Source organism: Typopeltis vanoorti, chromosome 23, assembly GCF_054136105.1.
Source record: "Typopeltis vanoorti isolate ZY-2024b chromosome 23, IOZ_Tvanoo_1.0, whole genome shotgun sequence".
Taxonomy (NCBI): domain Eukaryota; kingdom Metazoa; phylum Arthropoda; class Arachnida; order Uropygi; family Thelyphonidae; genus Typopeltis; species Typopeltis vanoorti.
In genome coordinates, this window is record NC_143571.1 from 74789720 (window position 1) to 74813438 (window position 23719).

Below are 23719 nucleotides of genomic sequence, written 5' to 3' on the forward strand. Positions count from 1 at the left end.
ATAGCAAAATAATGTCTACCTTTGTTTCCTTGACTATGGTAAGGCTTTTGACTCTGTAGATCAAGATCATGTGAAACTGTGGAATATGCCAAGAACAATGGGAGTACCAGAGCATTTCATTATCTTTCTGGTGAACAAGAAGCTACTGTCCGAACAGATCTTGGAGAAATTGAGTATTTCACAATAGGTAAAGGGGTGCTACAAGGATGTATTTTATCTCCGTACCTGTTTAACTTGTGCCGTGAATACATTTTAAGACTGGCAGGGCTGGAGGAGTCTTCAGTTAGAATTAAAATTGGCGGAAGAAATATTAATAATTTGAGGTATGCAAATGATACCATCTTGCTATAAAAATGCAAAGAAGATTTGGAGGAACTTATTATGAAAGTTAAAGAATAAAGTGCTAAATATGGCCTTAAACTTAACTTATAAAAGACAAAAGTTATGGCAACAAGTGAACGTAATGATTTTGAAGATGCGGAGAAAAGGGAAGCGGTTAACAATTTTGTGCTCCTAGGATCCCGAATTGATAAAGATGGGTATCATACTGAAGAAGTTAGAAGAAGATTATTACTCGGAAAGAAAGCAATGACAAATTTAAGCAAGATCTTTAAAGATAGATATCTTTAAAGATAAAGATAGCCTCGCAACAAACATCAGAATCGTGAAAGCAATGGTATTCCCTCTGGTACTGTATGGATGTGAAAGAAGGAAGAATTATGCATTTTAATTATGGCTTTGGAGACTCTCTAAGAATACCATGGACTGCAAAGCAAACCAATAAGTCAGTAACAGACAGAATAAAGCAGATTGCTACCTCAAAGCTATGATCATGAAGCAAAAATTGTCATACTTTGGACATATTATGCGAGCAAATGACAGTCTGGAAAAGATGACGATGCTTGTTAAAGTTGGAAGCAGGAGAAGAGGAAAACCAAGAATTAGATGGGTGGATGGAGTTAAAGAAGCAACTGGAATGCGCCTGGAAATTCTGAAAGATATCGCCAGGGACAGATCTGACTGGAGCGTATGTTCATAGAATCACCAGGAGTCGAAAACGACTCGATGGAACATAACCCCCCCCACACACACACACAGGAGTCTTGCTAAAAGATAATAGAGAAGACCGAAAACGAACGCAGCGAAACATGGAAAGAGACATTTCGTAAATAACACGATAAGGACACAGACAAGGGTAATCGATTTCACGAATAATAAAAAGAGATCAACACTGGGCGAATATCTGATAAGAATGTGTAATAACAGATGAACAAAGATAACAACAATGGAATGAACACAAAGAACTGGACAACAACGATCAAGTACATAAGTAATAACGTGGGATGATGAGAAAAATATAATGGCGATTTTTGGAGTAGGCATGCACAACATCACTTAAATTACAGAAATATGTAGAAACATTCGTCCATCTGTGGACTAATAAAACTGTGGTTTGATAATGATGAACACAGTACAATTCCTAACAACAACTGCAACAAGGTATAAGTAAGATATGACATCCGACCAGTTGTAGAATAGGTGAGAGCTTTACATCTTTAAGTAGGTCGAAAAAATATAAAATATCTTTAATTAAAATGTATTTTTTCATTCTGTTAAAGTCGTGCGTGAATATATTTTATGATACAAATACTTACCAGCACTGAGATAACAGCCAGATAAGAGGGATCCAACCCATGCAGTTTTACCCTTGGGAGCTTGATAATACCGTACAAACTCCATAAAGAAAATTCCAAAACTGTAAGCAATACCATCCACAACCATGTTGCAAAGAAATGATGCTGCCACAATCACCCACCCCCATCCTCCATCAGGAGGTTCGGGAATGTTAAGAAACTCTTCAGGATTCCACGGAATGTCTTCTTGATAAGCAGCAGGCTCATCTTCTCTTTCTGCGGGTTGTTCAAGGGGTTCGTTTTCAGGTAGGTCTGCCAATGTCTGATGTAGGGAACTGGACGGTTTCAGGCACCATATTTTCTCCTCCGGATCTTTGGTCATTTTCGCTGAAAAACAAAAACAGTAAAAATGAATGTTGTTGTTTGAAGGGAATTTCGAAACATAAATGCAGGAAAAATCAACTTAAAAGTTGAGCAAAAAATTACATCTTATAATTTACGTGGTGTATAGGTTGATTGAGAAGTAAATTCTGATATATGACAGTTTTAACGAATAAACAAACCTCCTAAATATTATGAGAAAAACAAGTTAATCGAGATTTATGATACATCATTTAGGTTCATCCTGAATATGGCCATTTTACAATTACATTAGCGATGGATTCATATATCAGAAAAGAGAAATCATTTGCTCGGTTATTTTATTTTTTTGAGGATTTTATTTCAACGTTTTTGCCTCAGATTAAGGCTATGGGGAAATTGTATTTAGTGTGTTGAGTGAGTTTTCTGTCCAGTTTACCATCATCTGTAGCTCATTCGATATCAATGATGCCTTTAACTGAAAATATTACTTGGGTTCGAATACTGTTTAGGAGGCAAAAATCTTTATAAGGGCTTTCCAGATGAAAGTGAATTAGCTGGCCTCATACGGGATTAGGGGAGGGGTGTTTGATCCGGATAAATAGGAAAAATACAGAAACTGGCTTTGAAAATAATTGGATAAATATCATCACGATCGGAAAATGTTTTTGATATTCCTATCTATCCAGATTCTTCTGGTAAATTGCCGATAAAAAATCAAGGAAACATTCAACGCAATAATATGTTGGTTAACACAAGAGATTGTGATTTATCTAAATTTCCAGTGGGATTTGATAAGAAAGGACTATATCTGGAATTATCAAGAACTATATGATGTTAAGAACTTCTGGATGCAAAAGAGTGGAAAATCAATAGTTTTAGCAAGAAACAAGATGAACTTTTCTTAGACCATTTTGCAGATGGTTTTTATTTATTAGATCTCTGACAAAGGCATCGTGTTTCTCTTGAACATTTCTATTAATCCGCTGTAGAACTCACATTATTTTAGACAATAAAAATATACCTATTAGGATCACGAAATGTCGGCTATTGTCCACCGTATCCCCACCCACGATCATTGACAGTTAAGAGTGAAGACCGGTCGTTATTCTATCCTCCAAATATTGAGGCTAAAATAACTTCACCTACACTTTCTGGAGTGAAAGTCATTACAGGATTTTTTTGGAATATTTGCGTTTTTAATAATTTGTGTGAAACTTTTATGAGCTTTGGAGGATAGAAAAAACCCTCGTGATTTCGATGAACGCCAGTTATAATGCGCTTTACTTCTTACACAGAGACTTAGCACTTGTTGGAAAACCATTGCTTATTGTGAATGTGCATTGAATGCATAATAAAGGTTTGAATACTTATATGAGCATTTTCAGAATGAGTGCATGTATTTTAAATCTTAAAACTAAAGACTACTTTTGAGGTCTTAAGATTTTAGGAAGTAGTCGAGGATGATTAGAAAGTGGGTAGCATTACCTGGTAAGTTGAAAATAGCTTCATATTAGGAAAGTCAGGTGAGAATAATTTTTTTTAATGTTAAGAATGATGAGTGGAATTGAGAACGTGAAAAAGAGTACGGGATAAAGAAATTTAGACCAAAGAGGGTAGCAAAAAAATGGGGAAAAGAAAAAGTTTGTTAAATTAAAATGAGTCGATCCACTTTTAATTGATCTAACCTAACATTTAGGTCACGGATACAGAAACAATCTCGGAAGATTTAGGGCAGTTCTGAGTTTTTTTGTGAAGTAATCTGTTTCTCTATGACTTTTCATGAATATTACCATCTTAATGGTGGACTTCGGAAACAGAAGTAACCCCCGAAGGATCACATTTAGACAGTACACAAATGAAAATAAAAATCTATACAGTCGAAACATAACTTTGGTATTTTTGTTTTTAATATTGGCCGTATACGGTAAAATTCCTCACCAGTTGGCGGCATCAAGTATTGGTAAACCATATTTTTCCTCCTTAAAGATGTACTGACATCATCGTGTAATTCTTCCAATATTTCTTGTCATAATGGCTGTTCCTTGTTCAATCTGCATGCTATTCCTGGTTATCTCTAAGAAGAATAATGGTATCTCTGTTCCATTTTCAGACTCTTTTTTCTTTGATTCTCAATATTATGTTTGTTGTGTACTGTGACTAGCCTTTACTTATGTCATGGATTCACTAGTAGAAAAATTTTTACTATAATTTAAACCCCATTTTTGCATCGATGAAAACAAACTATAAATCAAAACTTTATTCCGAAACTATCGTTTTATTTCAGTATTTAATGTAATCATAAAGAACTGTTTCAGAAAATACTACAGTACAAAATAATCAGCCATGATTATAAACTGTTGGCTATCAATCTACAGATATTACCACATAAATTGAAAATTGGACTATGAAATCCCTGAACAGATTTAAGAACGACATTGCTTGAAGAAAGCCAATAATATTTGTCGATCTTACAGTATCAAGAAAGTTAACGATATCTTGGGACTCAAGTTCAAAAAGTATAAATAAATAAAACAAAATTTATGTGCTGTATAAAAAACATAACTGCTGTACTTGGGGGGGGAGGATTTTTCTATGTTTCTGTAGTATTAAACATTCCATCACATGCTTATCATGCGACAGACTAATGTTTCAGTATTATTATCACTATTATGGCTGTCATCTTGTGGCTAGCAAATATCTTAATTAGTGTAGGTGGCCCATTTTACTAAGGTTTTTACTGGATATTGGACTTTTACTTTTCTGATATCAGGATTGTGTTCAAAGACAGAAAGGTTAGCTTGCTTAAAGCATTCCTAATAAATCTGTAAACTTGAAATATTATAAATATTATAGATATGGAAGAAGATTTTGATGGGAATAACATTAACTGTTCTTTCTGAGCATAAATTAGGTTTAAGAAAAAGCCAGCTTACTTAGCTAATGTTCTAATGAAAAATGGAATCGATCTGATAAAAAATCAGAGGTAGACTCTTTAAAAATAAAATTTCAACACTGTTAACTGCGGGCGGTTTTTCTTTAATGTGAATTCCACCTTAGATAACCAGGAAACGTCCGTATAGACCAAACATGTAGCCACTTCAGATTTCCAATAAGCAAATGTCATGCGTAAGTTTTATACTTTTACAATAATCAGTTAATAACAGTCAGTGGATATCTGCTCTAAACTTCTGACACTTGATTTGGATTTCTGAAAATCCAAATCCTAAAAATTCTACTCTAAATCCTCAAAATTACTTTTGAATTACGAGAAAAGTAATTTTGCATAGTTTTTATTTTTCGTCGTGTTCTTACAAGGTTAAATCATCACAGCTTATGAGATTACACCTCCACTTTTCATTTCGCTTTTGGATTCTAAAAGTTTAAAGAATTTCTGCAAAACTACTTACACAGATCACAACTATCAAGTTAAGTTTCGTAGCATATCTGACATTCTGATCATTTACGTCATTGCTACAAATTGTATTTATTTTACAAAGTGGAGCATAATCTTCAGTTTGCATTATCCAAGTCTAAATACTCGATAGAGTTTTGTTCTGATCCCACATTCTAAATTTTATTAACATCCTTACAACCAGAGGAGAGTTATTATATGGTACGGACGGAGAGAATGAGCAAATCTGTGTAATAGGCATAAATGCACCTAAAACAAAACAAAAAAAAAAAAAAACGGCGATCATTCTATAATTCATGCACGTAGTTTGAAAGCTTTCCATGAAAAGAATATCGTAATTCGAAGTTATTATTTTTCCATCCCTTTAGAGCGAGATGCATCTTGAGTGCATTCTTTTTGAAACGAAGTTAGCATTATTCCTGAAGTTTATATCAGCTTTTTTGTAAAGTACATGAAACTGTGATTTGTTGAGTATCCTGTTGGGGGATTGATTAGATTGTCCTTGCAAATATGATTTATAAATATTATAACTTAACTCATAACTAGTAATATTGTAACTATTTGTGCCTTAAGTTTTAAACGTGACTTGTAAATATTCTAACTTCTAACATAATTCTTAACTCAATTCTAACTTCTAACATAATTCTTAACTTAATTCAAACTTGTAACTTGAGTTTTAATCTCTCACTGTAAAGTTGCAAATATTTTAATATCGATATGATTTACTTGGATCCTCCGTAGCTTCGTCTGTATAGACGAAACTCTTTCGTCAAAAACACCTTGGTTCCATTGCCGTCTATGATGTGAGAAACCTTTATCAGGTATTTTCCACTAAAAGTGAGGGGAAACGTGTGCTCACTCCCCCGTGAACACACAGATCTACAGACGTTGAACATTTCGGGAGATTATAATAGCCTGCACTGGACTTCCGGCTAGGAAGTACACCTAGTAACTTACGTAACAGTACGTCATCTTGGATTCAAATACCACGCTGTTATTCTAGATACTCACATACGCTAACAACATGATTTACGCCATATAACATTTAATAAAGGGCTGATAACACAAGTTTTTCTAAATTAAAATTTAAATATGCGAATTTGTTTCTTTATTAGCTGTCGAAATGTTCTTAAGAAGTTACTAATTATATGAAGAGCCAAAGGCTTCAATTAGGCGACGTGAAATTATTTAAGTTAACAATATGGTTCTTAAGAAGTTTTAATACAATCTTTCGTTTACATATGAGTCAGTTTGAAATTTTTTATCGGAAAGTGTAGCGTGTAATCAAACCCTTCATGCCTCTGACAGAAACAAAGCAGGCACTTCCTGAATGAACTAAGGATTGTAATGAATGATTGATAATGAGGATTGATAACGATAATGATTGATTATGTCAACTGATGATATTAATATATGAGAATGAGGAGTGATATTAATAATGATGAATAATAACGATGACAGAATAAGGGTAGATAATGATAGTGGAAATAAGGATTGATATTGATAATGATTTATACCGATAATCTTTGATAAGTATGATAAGAATAGGGATTGAGAGCGATAATGGTGATGAGGATAAGAACTGATATTGATAAAGATAAATTTGAAAACAATAATAATAATGATAAGAATAAAGTTTGCTATTGATAATAATAATTATTATCAATAATTATGAGAGGGATCGACAATAATAATTTTAACAACTGATGATAAATAATAAGAACTGAACAGGATAATTATTGATAATGATTAAATATTTATTGATGAGAATAACGATTGATAAACATTGATTGATGAGGATAACGATTGAAAACATTGATTGATGAAGATAATGATTGTAGTGAAGTCTATAGAACAAAGAATATTGTAATATATTCTTTGGTCTAAAAGACCTCAGTTCGAATTTCGAACCCTTTCTTAGATGCCAGGAAATAAGCAGAGAACTCTCATTGATAGGTATATTACACTACGGAGACAGAACTAACCGCTCTGTTATAACTTAAATTAGGTATATAAGAAACGAAGATACTTTGGCCGCCATGAAACCTAGGATAAGGTTAGATAAGGCTAGACAAAATTGGTACGGAATAAAAACGAATACCTTATAAATATTTATATCATTTTATTTGTAAAAAAATAACAATTGTGATTACTCATCGGATATGAAATGAAACTTGTTACCTAGCAGTAATCATTGCGGTTTTCTTCTTAAAATTGATGCATTCAATGTTGCAGTGGAGTTACTGGTATACACTTACGTGTATTAAGATATTTTTGTTTTCTTTTTTTTTTTTTTAACCGACGATCTCTATAACATAATATTATTGCATATTTTACTCACTGAAACGAACTTTGTTAATTCTGAATTAATCAATAAACATACAAAATCTCCCATTTAGAGAAATCGATTTATTCTCGAACCAGAATTTCTTTTCCAAATAATAACTTCTTTTTATATTCTCAAAAAAAGTGTATAAAATATTCCGAATATAATTCAGTTTTTCTTTCTTCCTTCCTTCCTAAAGTAAGTATCATTATCAATAATTCCTGCATGTAAATATGTTTTAGATTTTATTCTTCTGATATAAAAAAAATCTTGTTCTCAGTCGATAAAAAATGTGAAAATTCATAACTACAAATGTCTTTTTATCAACGCAAATAATATCATATACTTGAAACTGCTTTATTGTCTCACCTCATGTCATTTATTTACATTCCTGTAGGCTATGTAGTCTAGGTGGAATTCCGAAGAGATCCACCTGTCGTAATATGTAAAGAATATCGAAAAGAAAAGAAAACACAAATCGAGATTAGCCTTACATACAACCAACACAAGTCACCAAATATTATGGCAAAAACGGCAATGCCGTACATGATCATAGCTGTTATATAAAAGAGAAAATTTAATGATTACAGGGGCAGTTATTAAACCACAGAAATATCCGACTATGATCCCTTTAGATTGATAAATAACGAACAGCCAACGCTAAATTTATTACAGATACAAGAATGAAATACCTTTTATTTGCATTCGTCGAGTCTATGGAAATCCTCATGATTTTAAGGAAGGTATTGCAAGATCAGTTAGCACGTCAAACCCTAAAGAAATTTGCTCACAGTAAAACGTTAGACGTAGATAAGTACAAGGAGGTTGAAACTAGAGATAACGCACGGAAAAATATACTCTTGACGTCTTTCTTAAAGGTGCATGTACCCACTTGACCAGTCACGTGTAATCGAATGCACTTTGCACCATTCTCCTCAGAACTGTGAGCTCTTTTTTAGCGTCGAATCTTTGGCTTCTTCTAATTCGTAAGATATAGATTGTTCACTTTTCTTATGAATACTGCAATGTGGTAACTCAGAATTAAAAATTTATTATGTTCAAAATACTAATGCTTATTCCCGTGATAACTCACTCAATGGAACCAGTTTGCAAATCAAACTAGAAGAACAAAAAAACGCAAGAGATGAAGCTGTCGTCCAACGTGTTACTTAAAAGTAGTAAGTTACGATTTTACTTATTAAATAATGTTCAAAACATTCGTGCATATGCGTCAGGCTCTTCCTGAGAGAGCGAAGTTTGCTTTTCTCATGCTGATAACAACTTAAGTGGATAATCATGTCAAGAGAAAGAGATCTTGTATTCTCGTATCGAGAAAGCAAACACTACCAGCACGCCCGCTTTACGCTGTATACTTGTATTATCTTGTATACACAGCGGAATGTTTAATTCATCCACAATGATTTAATTTACAAACTATAAAATTGTCCTTCAACTGCAAAAAAAATAAGAATTACACAACAAATTGATAGAACCGTAAGAAATCCGATTACTTAGTTATTTAAGATAATATACAATAAATATTAAACAAATGTATTATTATTTACATTATTAAAGGAAAATAAAATGAATAAATGTATTTTACTTTAGAATAATTCTGTAATAATATTATATCAAAATATATTCGAAAGAATTTCCTTAACACAATTGATTGCAGATGTCATTTGGTTCGAAAGACCGGGGTTGGACACAGATCTCGGACTCGGAACAAACAAACATTCACAAGGACTTTGACTTTTCAACTGAAGGTGACTTATCCCTATCTGTATCGGAGAATTTTCCATCAAATCCTTCAAATGGATGCTGTTCAACATCCTTTTACAGTTGGATTGCTGACTCACAGCATCTGCTATGCTCATTCATCTTTTATTTCAATCTACCTTGGTTCTGTGAACTGCCTTCCTCCATGAGGTTTTCTTCAAAACCTACAACCTTCAGCTCTTCAAAAAATATATTAATGTTGTGTGTGCGTGCAAAAGTCAAAAGTAATCTGTTAATGTTGCTGTTATATCACTCCTATCATGTGTAGGAATGATATAACAGCAACAACAAAAAGTAACATAGTGCACTAGCCCTTCGTAAGCCTAAACCTAACACCATTACTACCAGTACATAAAGAGTGCCTAGTAATTCTGATGTTGAACAATAGCCGAATACAAGAAAGCGTCAAATTGACCCAATACTCAGATGAAGTAATATTCGATCTTTTTGTTTCAGTCCTTTATCCTCGACACTTATTTTTTATGTGACTGCCACCCAAAGGCTGTAAATCAATCTATAGTAGATTGGTACCGTACTCGGTTAAAGAATATTTATTTATTATTCTTCATTAATTTTAAATATTTTTTGTGTGTTTTATTAATTTTTATCTGTTCTGGAAACTCTACTCCAGAGACCAAGTGATAAAATTCATCTCCCACCTAACAAACTTCGAAAACATTAATAATAAGTAAACAATTTGAGTGACAAAAAAAAACTTTTATCTATCTTGTGAGCTACTGCGATTGATATGATTTTAGTCGAACTGTTGATGCACACAAACCTAAGGATGGTTGTAAACGGTAGCCGAGCTTCTCCATTTTCGTTTTAATGTTATTTACTTTTTTAATGCGTTTTCTCTCATGCAAGGTTACTATTACCTATAGTACATTCATACCGTGCAGGGACTAAAATTGGACAATGTCTTATTTGCAAATGAAGGATCTAGAAATGTTTCCGAAACTCATTCTTGTTAGCTATCTAGAAATAATCAATACGATAAAATAATAGACATGTACCTAAATATCCTTCAAAGTATCTCAGGTTTGTTATGTGTGACTGAGATCGGATCTTTGAATGATGGCCTTCACACCACTCCGTTATAAATTGGCATCGTGAAAAAGAACATTATCATGCAAAGAATTCTATTCTCTCTCTCGATTCTATTCAGTGCAAGTAAACCAGATTTGTCTAAATTCCATGAAAGGGCTCGTGTTCAGTTCAGTCTAGTATAACAGAAATCTCGGCCAAACCCAATGAAAAGAAAGATCACCACATCCTACACTACCTCTAGCTCACTTAACTTTCGGTACTTGCCATGTCCACATGCATCCATAAGATACGTCTTTAGAGGTCTCATCACTTCTGTACAGTATTCCCTACCACTCTTGCAAGATCCATTTGTGCAAGATGTTAAGCTTGCCTTTTTTGTACTATAATAGTGGCCACTTGAGTTTGCTAGGAGACAACTCGGGCACTTTTAAGTTCATGTGATATCCCATGATATTTTATCTGAATCCTCTGTTTATCAGTCCAGCAACTATTGTTGTCCTCTCAATACCTGACCTCTCGGTGTTTTATGTTACATGTTTAGAATTGACAACAGACTTCCACTGCCATTAATGATAACTAAAAGTAATTACATTATTTTGTTTGTTTGTTGGATATCTGAAATCCCCGAAAAAAGGCTCTAGATATCTAGATTGCATTTCTTTTTTTCTACCGGGAGCCTCTGTGCTTGTGTAAATCCCTTTGAGAAGGATGGAGTTCGTCTGTCCCAAAGGCATTTGCAAACCTTTATGCCACACGGGATTTGAACTCGCAGCCTGCATGCAGAAGAACGCAGACACCATTTACTCACGCAGTGACTGCATCCTTCTAGAAGTTAACAAGTAATTTTTGTATTATAATTCGAATGCTTCATGAAGGTTTTTTAAAATTAATTCCATATTCTAGAAGACAAGTAATACATCATTCCTAATCGTTTTGAATATAGTCTTGATTTATATCCCCCCCCTAGACCATTTCAGTAACTTATACAAAAATCTACAGAAAATTCATTTGATATTTGTGTGTGTTGTGCCACATTTTTAGAATACGAAGTTTGACGGGATAAGATCGCATCAAAATTGATGCGATCGCGACATGATTCATTTGCCGACCCTGAACTATCTCACGTTAGTGAGACCCTAAGAGATAGCGATCAGGTAGTGGTCTATCTATCAGACGGCTTGTCTCGTTGATATAAAAGCCCTACCACAACGGAGATAACATACAAAATTTCCGAAACACATGCGTATAGAAAACGTTAAATAATATGCATTATACTACACATAATAAATACAAGCCCACTGCATCTATTTCGATATAATATATACATTCAGTTACACAGCTACATATATAGAGAGAGACTGGTTTTGTGCGAATGTGATAATACATGTTTTTTATGCTATTTACTAGAGTAATTTTATATTATTTTTAGAAATAATGGAGTAATTTATATTTTACTTAAAATTCAGCTGAGAATATTTAATTACTTTTAAGATATTTTTAGAAATTATAAAACTTAGAAGACACCTTTAATTATTTCATATCATAATATTATAATCCACTTATGACTGTATTTTTTGCGAAATAAATGGTATAAATAAATGGTATAAATGGTATATATTATACCTAACAATTATTATGCCTAAAATTATTTCTAGTATTAACTATATCGAAGAGCCTCAATTTCTTTACGCATTAATTCATTAAATTGGCACCAGAATAAATAAAAATAAACTCTCACCTGAAAAAATAAAAGATTCTCACCTGAAGAAATCAACGGACTTGATTAGGAATGCGAGGAATTCAGCTAAGCTACTGGCGCGTTATAAGCCAGTAGCTTAACTATTGCCGTTCCAATGATAAGCTAACATGGAATATTCGGTCTTTTCGTTATCAGAATGTAAAATAGTGCAATGTTTTTCTTTCACCACCTTCTGCATTAAAATTATGTACTCTAAAGACCCGATTTGTGGCCGCTGTGAAACTGTGAAGAGAAGCGTAACCCAGTTATCATTGAAATATTGTGGCCAGTGAAGCATCTGAGATACCACTTCATAGATAAAGACCTTTGTCTTTCTTTGCAATTACTTCAACTACTCAGTTCAGCTATCTTCTAATTGAAGGTGCCCAGAGTCCAAAGAAGTGTAAATAAGATGTTTGACGTAGTTTCTCCTATCAGCACAACGGAACTAAGAGGTTACCATTCACCTACATGACGCTAAACATTTGATACGACAGAGTTTGTTTGTTCGCAAATTTATTTACCAGAAGTTCCTTGCATTCATCGTTTCAATACAGTATTTGCTGCCCACTTCTTTGAACCACTTAAAATTGATAAAAAAAAATATTAAGTTAAAGAGCAAACTAAACAAATAAACATCTTCATAAGTGTGGCTGATTGAGCAATATTTCTGCGGAGTTTTTTTTATATATATATTTAAATTATTGAAATATTCATTTTTAAGTTTTTTTTTTAACGGTGCGCAATCTTTATTGAATTTACATTAGTTAAGAGGCAAGCAATGCCTAAAGATGAAATACAATTAAACTACAATTATGCATATCTTGTCCGCGCAGTTAGCCTTGTGGCTTTGCGCTTCGCCACCATATGCCTGGGGTGACGAAGCGCAAAGCGGTGTCCTTGGTTCGATTCCCGTCGACGACGTGAGGAACTTGAGGATCTTCCTCAGGCATTTGGCGTTTTTCATCTCGCAAGCAGGCAAACCGGCTCCTTGAACATACGCTTCTACAGCAAAAAACACCCCCCCCCTCAGCGGCAGACCAGGCGACAGGTCGGTTGGGAGTGGTACTAACAAGAAGTCGCATCTAAGTAACACGCGGACCCTGCATGGGAAGCGAGAATAACGCGTAGTGAAAGAAGATACAATTACCTATCTTAACAGCTACAGTTCTTTAGAGCACAGAGTACAAAAAGAAAATGCATAAAATTGCGAAAGCTGATGCAAAATATCATTTTTCCGTAAGATTCTCATAAAACTTTATTTATCGACGTTTTCAAAATTGTAACTATTAATTCTAGCTTTAATTCTAATTTTAACTGTTAATTAATTCTGTCGTACTCATGAATAGCATACGATTGAAAGTAGCATGCTACTTTCATTTCATGCTAGATTGAGAGTAGCAAAATAGTAGTAATTAGAAATTTCACCACTAGGTGAAAAACCAATTGTTGTAGGAAGACTTGTATGTTCTGAGACTTGTAGTTCACTTCAGAAAATGAAGTTCACGCGGACTGTTTTAGGGTTGGAATATTGGATATTTGTATTAGCATTAGAGACTTCTATTATTTTTTATTATTTAAATATTATTATTATTTAAATATTATTATTATTTAAATATTTATTATTATGTAAATCTGATTTTTTCCCCTCCGAATTTAATTAAAACAGAAAAACACATCAGAAATTAATGAATAATTTTTGTCATGGAATATAAGCATAATCTCAATAATTTCAATGTTATATGGAAAATCTGTTTTTTATTTAAAAAATCGATATTGCGGTAATGCTTGTATATTTGCTATAATAATAATAGACTTGATGCAGCGCTATGACATCACACAGTAACGACACATTCAGGGAAAGTTACCTACCATATGATGAAATATAGATAGCGGCACGGGCTCTAAGTTCTCTGAGACCGGATATCGTAAGAAGATAGTCGTAATGATTCCTTCAGCAAAAGTTATTTGCTTTCTGAATTGCCACGATAGCAGTTCCATTATTATGACTGCATTTTTATTACCATAATAATAATAATCTTACGTAATCAACAGGCTTAGGCTGTAAGTACTCAACCACATCGGCTTTTTAGGTGGTTAGTCTTATGCCTAAATATACATTTTTGTGTGTATTCTTCTAATGTCCGCACGGTTAGCCTAGAGGCTTTGCGCTTCGCAACCAGGGGAAAGAGTGTCCTAGGTTCGATTCCCGTCGACGACGTGAGGGGCTTAAGGATTTTCCTCAGCCATAGCAAAGTTAACTGGTCTTGGGCGTGGACAGCAGGGTCCCCCCCACCCAGTTTATCTGGGGTTTATCATTCCGCAAACCGGCCCCGTCGATTTGCCTAAGGGCGATATTCATGACTGTAATACTTAGGGGATGCAGCAGAGCAGTGGCGAACCGGCTGCATTAATACGCCATAAACCCCTCATTAGGAGAGGACTCAACCCCTCCTAGAAGGATAAGATAGGATTCTTCTAATCACTGTGCCTATTTGTTGGATGAATAACTCAGCAATTATTACATCAATTGTAAATTGAAGGTGACGAGCTCAACTTCAATTTACAAGCTGTGATGAAGGTTCTACGGTCTTAGATGGAATTCAAATCCAGGTCTTTCCATTGAAAGGACTTCGGCGAAACCCATTGAACTACAGAAGTTCTTTATTGAATAATCAAAATATAAAATGATGGAAACATTCCCGAAGATGAATACTAAATTTAAACAATCCTCAATGAATACAAAGAAAGTCTGCATTTATTTTTAAAAATATTAATATGAATCCTACTACTAATCTTTCATGAATAGGGATTTACATTAAAAAACACAAATCAAAAAATTAAAAAGTAATAAATAAATAAATTTAAAATTAAAATGAATGAATAAATAAAATATAAATATAAATATAAAAAAATTAATTAATTATCGTGGGTAGGTTTAAAGTTTAGCAATCCGGAAAACCATGCTCTATACATAAATATCAATTTTTTCATGCCACTTCAGGCCTCCAATAAGCAGGAGGTGGTCCCACACCGAGCGAATAACCAACAGGAATATTTGCCAGAGTAAAAATAAATTTCGGAGTTTAGTGAAAAAAAATTCTCTCTCCTTCAACCAAATTTGTTAACTCATCTTATTATAAATTTTGTTAATACAGGACATATTGTGGTATATAAATAAATATTACATGAGTAAAAGAAAAACATCAATAAGATGCTCGCTATGTATTCATTTTGAGAATCCCAAGCAATATATATATATGTATATATATGAAGAATTTTAGTACTTTTCAGTCGTTTCACCCTTGAACTTCTAATATTACTTATGGCTAAAGAATTGCCTTTTATTTTTATTATTAAAGCCTTTTCCATAGCGATTGTTTTGTATAAATTTGATAAATTGCCACATGACAAGCTGGTAATTAAATTGGAACGGATGGGGTTGAACAGCAGATTAGTTCGCTGGATTTGAGATTGGCTGTGTGTTAGGTATCAGCGAGTTGTCTATGGAGGAGTGATATCCCAGAAGAGGAAAGTCACTAGTGGTGTACCTCAAGGGCTGTTTTGGGTCCATTGCTGTTTAATTTGTATGTAAATGATATTTGGAAAGGTCTGAATAGTGATATGCAGTTGTTTGCAGATAATGCAAAGTTGGGGAGAGCTATCAGGAGTAGAGCGGATGCTGTAATTTTGCAAGAGGATTTGAATATACTTGCTGAATGGGTAAATGAGTGGGGATATCAATTCACTGTTTCAAAGTGTAAGGTTCTGAAATTTGGGAAGCAGAGATGAGATGTAATGTACACAATAGGTGGAAATATGTTGGAAGAGGTAGAGAAGATGCGAGATCTGGGAGTGATTGTAGACAAGGACCTAAAATTTCGGGGACGTGTTACTAAAATTGTGAAGACCACACAGCGGATAATGGGAATGATGCGGAGGGCACTGACTAGTAGAAGTAAGGATGTTATGGTTCCTTTGTATAAGGCTTTGATCAGGCCACATATGGATTACTGTGCACAGATCTGGTCACCTGGTTTTCAAAAAGATGAAAATGCGTTGGAAAAAGTTCAGAGACGATTGAATAAGGTGGTTTCTGGTCCCTGGAATATAGAGTATGAAGACAGGTTGACAAAATGCAATTTGCAGAAATTAGTTGATAGAAGGAGGAGAGGGGATATGATCGAGACATATAAGCTGTTAAGAGGTTATTACCAGATTAATGTCGGGGAGATTTTGCACAGAATGGGTGAAGATAGCAAGAGAACAAGAGGTCATCCCTGGAAGCTGTATAAGAAGGGTGTGAGCAAGGGAGTGAAGAGCAGGTTTTTTGCATAGAGAGTGATTGGAATGCGTTGCCCGAGAGTGTGGTGAGCGCAGAGACAGTGAATATATTTAAGGCTCGGTATGATAATTTGTGTGTATAACAGTGGACCTCCCACGATGAGGCTTTGGCTCCATGGAGGTTTTAATAATAATTTTATTATTATTATTTTTTATTAATAATAATAATAATAATAATAATAATAATAATAAACTGCGATAATACCATTTAATTGGTCGTCTAAAATTTATGAATTAATGAAATAGTATCGAATATAGAGAATAATAACATTGGAAAGAGTTGAAATTCATTGATTTCTAGGCTCTGTAAATATTAATTAATTATGTTAAGTATTACATATTACGTTGTTTATAATGTAACATATAATAATTTTATTATACGTTATTTATATATTCTATATAATTTTATAATTGTTCGAAGATAAAATTATTATTTTAGTCGAACCTGTTGCAATTTACCAGTAAACATGAATGACATCTTGTGACTGTTCGCGCTACTATTATTTCAGACAAGAAAAATTTCGTCTGTTCACTGTACTGAAATTGTAACAAAAATAACATTTTTAATTGTTTAATAGCCTAGATATTAGGTGAAATGAATCTCTTATTCTAAAATGTATAATTGTCATGTTTTCTAAATGTATAGAAATTTAAATATGCCGGCGAATTTTCTTTACTGGGATAGCTTTAGTAGCTACTGAATTTTTTTTTTTTTTTTTTTTTTAAAGTGTGAAGATATTCTACTAGGATGAAATAATTTTACAACAAAATATTCGGTTCACAACGCATAAACATTCACTATTATTGATTTATGCGTTTCGAATAAAAAAATGAAACAAATGTTGCCATAATTTCTATTATATAGGCTTTCTTTTCTCCAGTATAGAGTGTCGTCATAAGGATAGTCAGAAAAGTTCCTTGACAACAGGAAGGCATGAAAAGGAAACGGTGGAAGGAAAAAGGTATCCGTAAAGAAGTGAGTAGGATGTTTCTCTTGTAATTTTAAGAATACTTAAAAAGGTTGCCAAGAGTGACTCAACTAAAAGGGAAGTTCATTTCGAAGATCGCAGAATAAGATAAGATGGAGCCAAATTCCTTTCGTGTGTTGTGCAAGATTCATTATTATTAGAAAGATGATGATAAACTCCATAATAATCCAAATCATTTTGCCTAAAGTCACATAGCATTTACCTTTGTAATTTCTATAGTAATAATAGAATAAAAACGATCTCTTGGATGGTTCTAATACAAAAGGCATTCGTCGCATATCATACCCTTATGTGGTGGTTCTCATTGCATAATTGAACTAACACATTTCATTGTTTTGGTTTCAGTAGAATTACGGTCGAAGTTTCAATTAAAGGTATAAGGCCGGTCTATTATGTAAGTTACTGCATGTCAGACTGTTTCTGCCTGCCAGTTATCTAGTTTTGCTAATTAAAAAACCATATCACCACCGTATGAGATTGGTTAACTCTTGAGACTGTGCTGTTGAGGCAATGCATTGATTCATAGTTATGATATCCCTCTCCCCTAGGAAATTTCTCTGCGCGCTTTCCTTTTTAACTTCCGATAATACGCATCAACTGATTATTATACTTATATCTCCAACAAGACATTCACAGATCTATGGATGAACAAAAAAAAAAGTCGAGACGATTCGATGTTTGTTGAACTTCAGACATCGATTTCGAATATTCAAATATGCGGTTGAATTACCCCATGTAAAACGTCGCCTGCTAGCTCGGGTATGTATTAGATATGTTATCCCGCATATCAACAGCAGTCTGCTGCAAAAGTCATTTAGCGACACTGATTCCAATGTTCTAAATGTAAATCTCCTTTTTACGTATAAGTGAATTATAAACTTTCAGTCTGTAGTTCGATAAATTGCTTTTGACTTCTGTCACTCTATATTTTATTCTAATTTCGCTCTTCTGTATATCTTTTTTTTCAAGAGCCTCCCTAGCTCAGTCGGTATTGATCGGTATTGACGAGGCTCTTTGGTTGGAAAACCCCTGGGTTACAATCTTGTCTGGCGGACGAAGAACCTTTATCACGGCTTTCCAACTGGAGGTAAGTTAGTCAGTCTCATACGGAGGTAGAGAGTTTTTCTTCCGGAAACTCGGATTAACCAGGCCATGTTATCCTTGAATCACGATTATGATAACCGAGATTACTTGAAAGAGCGTAGAGGCTTAAGTGCCTGTTAGAAACTGATGATGAACATGATGCATACCTTTGCATAACAATATCCTCAACTGTCAGTCTAGCTGGCCGAGTGGTTGGAGTATCCGCTCTTCAAGCATTAATTAAATGAATGTCATCGTCTGATTCGAGACCACTACTCTGCTTGTTGGAGACCTGAAGTGGTTTGAAAAATTCAATTTTTTGTCCCCAGAGCATGGTTTCTGGAGTATCTAATCCTGAGTCAAGTCACAGTGCACATACCAACCCACGAAAGATGGAACATCTTCGTAGGTAGGACACACACACGCACACACACACACATACACGTAATGGGATTTTTCTCCTAGCTCTTTCGCCTCTCTCTCTCTCTCTCTTCCTTCTTTTTTAAAGCGTTCTCTTTTATTCTGAAACACGGTTTGTCTCTTGGTATAATCTTCCTTTCATATCCTCTTCATCTAGTACGATGAGCTTAGGAGACGAAGCGACTCTTATCGCCGTCACTCGTCTTATCTTTGATAGGCTTTAGTAATTCTGTACACAGGACATTTATTTAGCTTTTATGCACGTGACTTTCGGTTGTTGTGATTACAGCTAAACAGCGCTAAAGTTTTGAAACTAGGATATTACGTCTGTTAGAAGTGAGAATGCGATTTGCTTGTTATAAGATAAAGTTTTTCGGATGTCGAAGGAAAAACCTTTCCAGACGGAATTCGAACCGTATCTTTATCCAAGAGACTTCATACTCTGATTAGGAGATGACAGTACATCCCGTGTTTGCGATTCGTTGGTAGATACATCCTTACTTTGCATGCATGAGAGTTGAACAGAAAATGCTCTTAACACGGTCATGATTAATCAGAACAGGGTATACGTTTCTATTCCGTGAGTGAGGGTATACTTTATTTGTGCCAATGTATACACCTACTCACAACAGAATTAGTGTTGCATGAAGAGAGGCGAGTCAATGAAGCAGACAAACATCGAACGAATGCTGGAAAGCTATATTTAGGAAAATAGAACGACGCTCATGAATAAAAATCTAGATTGTGAGACAGTTCGTGAAACGAGTGCTGACTCTATCTGAGAGAAGCATGTGAGAATGGAACTTTGACATATAGAAAGATAGCTGGACGGGAGTCAGTATTTCGTCAAGGTCTGAATAATCGATGAACTCCATTCAGAATGTCCCCTCATTTTAAAACCGGAAAGTTTGAACGAGCTACTGCGTATCTTGTATAGCACATAGCACATAATGCGCGGCATCTTGGAGTCATTGAAGACTGCTGCACGGTGAATTACCTGGTCATCTCCAAGGTGCACAAATGACACCATTGCTACCAATGTCCTAGCGAAGAACAATCGAAACTTTGGGGTTAGGGAAGATGGTACATTCCATCATCACGTTTTGGCCATGGAAGAAATGTTATTTGGGATATTTATATATTCATTCTTTCACTCAAATATATTGAAAAAAAAGCTATAATTCCAAACTTGACAGCTTATGAGAGTACACCCTTCGACACCGGAGTAACCTAAGTATTACGATACTTAAAAGATGGACTTGGCCCATAAACCTGAATATTTTTCATCTGTTACTGGGCTTGATTAAGATTTCACTCATTCGACAGCTTTACTCTCATAAACTCTCTACCACTTTTGGAACTTAATAGTTTCAATTCATTTGGCTGAAAAAAAGAATCGATATTTAATATCCTTGCTTTAAATAGTATTACTTGACTGATAGAAATCTTTAGGCATTTTTGTCAATGGGTATGGGATCTTGTGAATTACGGCCGAAGCATCTCAAGCAATGACGCTCTTTAATGTCAGGCTGGTTTGACTGTTTTTCAGAACGAAAAAACGGAGTTTCTGGGACCCGAGATTCCTACTATACGGGAATCGAACCCGATTCTGTCTAACATATTAATTACCCCATGAGATATGGAGGCTCTAGAAGGAACGTAAACACGGTTGCATGAGTCAGAAATAAAATGATATTTTCAGAAACGATACAACCCAGGATCGTGAGGCGAAGTGTTACCTATTTCCAACTTCTCAACGTTTTTTTGTGGGCCACTTGTTTCGTTTACGTCGTCCGTTGGTAGAGTACTTTTAGCAACTCTTGTATATTGTACGATCCCTTTTTGTTGACCTGTTTCTGTTTAATCCGTCACATCAATATCTCAAAATCCAATATTTTAACGAATCTGAAAAATTTCGCCTTCAATAATATAATATAATATTATACAATAAAAACATTATAAAGCAGATTTCGTAAAACTTTGTTTAAAAATATAGAAACCCATAAGAGCTTCCTTTCGATATATGGTGTGCTAGTGCAGTATACTTGATATATATACGGGCTTTAAAAATTCCCGCAGTATTTGTTTAATATTAACTTTTCTAAAATTCATTTGCCAAATTAAAAGTCTAATTTTAAAATGTAGATAGTTGAAATTGTCGAAAAAATTAGTTAAGTAGCTTTAAAATGTGAAAAAAAAAATTAGAAAAAATGCCAGTTGTAATATAATGCTTCCAGATATGCAAAAAATACGCGAACATACTCGAGGGACGTCATATTGCATCGCAGCCCTTTGATGATGCCTTTAACCATAAAGGGTGCATGGTATGATCAAAGAAAGAAAGAAAGAAAGAAATTAAGAATTACACTGTAATATCAACAATAAAACAAATACTGTAGCATAATTTAAATAACTACTTCTAGGAATGGAGAGGAGTACCTTTTGGGAAGCGCTGATATAAAGCATTTTCACAATAAAAGAAACATTGATTTGTATCCTCCCTCTCCCCTACAGGGAGATTTAAACACATTCCATACATTAGTAAATCCGCCACTAGACAAATTCTGGGTGCAACAGTGTTTAAACACGCATAAAATATGGCAGGCGGGTTTAGTACCACACATCTCTGCATTTGTAATTATTCCTTAGATGTCCTTTAATTTAAAAACAAACGCGGTATGTAAATCAAAGAGGCTGTTTTTCTCCCCATGGAGAATATCTTTAAGATCAAACACGAAGCGACAAAACTTACCATGAATGAGCGATCATCAATTGTTATTTTTATTCCAGTGAAGCATGTTATCTTCCATACTTTGGTTTTCCCCAATGCAAAAGATTCTCTGACAAACTTTGCCCTTAAAGAATTTCATGGGACAATACGTCGATATTTCTATGAATTAGGTAGGTCTCTTTTGATCCTTAAATGAATGAATGGTATATGATACTTGTTTGCCATCAGCAGAGAACAAGATTTACTTAACAATCTAAAATGACGATAACCTATCATAAAATCCAACTTTTTTTTTACTTCATCACAGATAATTCCAAGATCGCATGTGACCTCAATTGAAAATTAAGTAAAAAAAACGGCTTCATTCATCAATACTTCGATTCTTCTAACCAGCTTTTATACGTAATATAATTTACTGATCCTGTATTGTGGTCTAGCGGTTTCTCCTTTTTTTATGAGAAAAAAAAAGAAAGAAATATTAGCCTAGCATTAAACACTGGGCAAATGTTATTTGGATGGCTGCCAAAACTGAGTTAACAGTTTTTATAAACTTCTTGGAATAAAATTATGAAATAACTAATGACTCTTCTTAAGAGAGATCGTATTAAATTTGAATACATTGTTCATTAATGATTATCTTAAGAAAGTTCCAGCAGCAAAAAATGAAATTTTCTTGTCATCAACATTACGTATTCTTTCTCCATCTTTAAACAATGCGTTTTAACCATTTTCTTGATTATAAGAATTTTGAAAACAGTATTTAAGCTGAAAATGTGTATGTGAATAGTAAATTTGAGTTGGAGTTGTATTCCGTTTATGCTTTATAAATTTAGATAGCCCGTTAAAGGCCATTTTGGTATAGAGTAACAATAATGAATGACTTCTAAACTGTCAGCTTCTTAATATAGAGTAACGGCATGGATATATCCTTTGTGGCCTAGGCTGCGTGACTGTTCAATGTCACCTAACTACAGGGGTTAATGGATCGCGGATTAGCAGTCGGGGGGGGACTACAATCGCAAACCGGTTCACACCAATGATCGTGTTAAAATACAGACGGTTAGGAAACCGAAATAAAATTAACACCTGAGATTTCGAAATGCGAAGATAACAGTTTTCTGTAGTAATATGTTTGATTCACGATGCATTGACTGTGGAAATCACTAATATAAAAATTCACGAAATAAAGTTCTTTGCAACAGTGATTTGCACCGAAATAAAATCTGAGTCAGTGGCATCACAGTGATTTTTGTATCCTGAGCAAGCTTTTCATATACCCTTTAACTTCTTTCACTCGACTAGCTGAGCTCTTTTCTCTCCTATCCTTGATGGGTTTGACAGTATGTTACGCAACCGACCGAGTTTAATGGCCAGTTGTCTCTCCTACCGCCAAGACACGAAGGCAAAGTGTAAATTGAGCATTGGATTTCTCCACTACTAGTATTTTGAAATAATGCCATTTCGTTATTGAGGAAGGATAAAGTTTGTTGGATTACCGCTGAGGTAACTCAGGTCTCGAAGCTCTCACTTGTGTGTTCTCAGATTTGTTGTGTGCAGTATACAACCAAAGCAGGGGGGGGGGATTCAAAGAAATTCTCTCATTTAATTGAGTCATGGGAGGAGGTAGATTATGTCAAATAATTTTCATAATTAAATCTGTATGTAGAGGAATTGACTAACTTATTTATGAGACATACACTTCTACATTTTACTTTTATATTATATTATTTCTCCTTTATTCTTCCCCCCCACTATAATTTTCAATGACTGTTTATTGACACGTTCCCTGAGTGTATTTACACTGCATTGCATGGTAACAGCTTCTTGAAGCGATTGAGTCTACGCTTCTT

General features: G+C 34.4%; 1 protein-coding gene and 1 long non-coding RNA gene across 3 annotated transcripts in view; one reads left to right on the forward strand and one right to left on the reverse strand.

The window, feature by feature from the left end:
* Positions 1–23719, reverse strand: part of LOC150093991 (monocarboxylate transporter 12-B-like) — a 75885-nt gene that overhangs the window by 19618 nt on the left and 32548 nt on the right. For both annotated transcript variants that reach the window (XM_090412582.1, XM_090412584.1), the window contains exon 2: positions 1656–2021. In XM_090412582.1, coding sequence (XP_090268708.1) covers positions 1656–2021 — 366 coding nt within the window. The remainder of the gene's footprint in view (positions 1–1655; positions 2022–23719) is intronic.
* LOC150093992 (uncharacterized) overlaps positions 8838–23719 on the forward strand; it is a 102028-nt gene continuing 87146 nt past the window's right edge. Inside the window, exons 1-2 of the long non-coding RNA XR_016550291.1 lie at positions 8838–8913; positions 17528–17622. This is a non-coding gene — a long non-coding RNA (uncharacterized LOC150093992). The remainder of the gene's footprint in view (positions 8914–17527; positions 17623–23719) is intronic.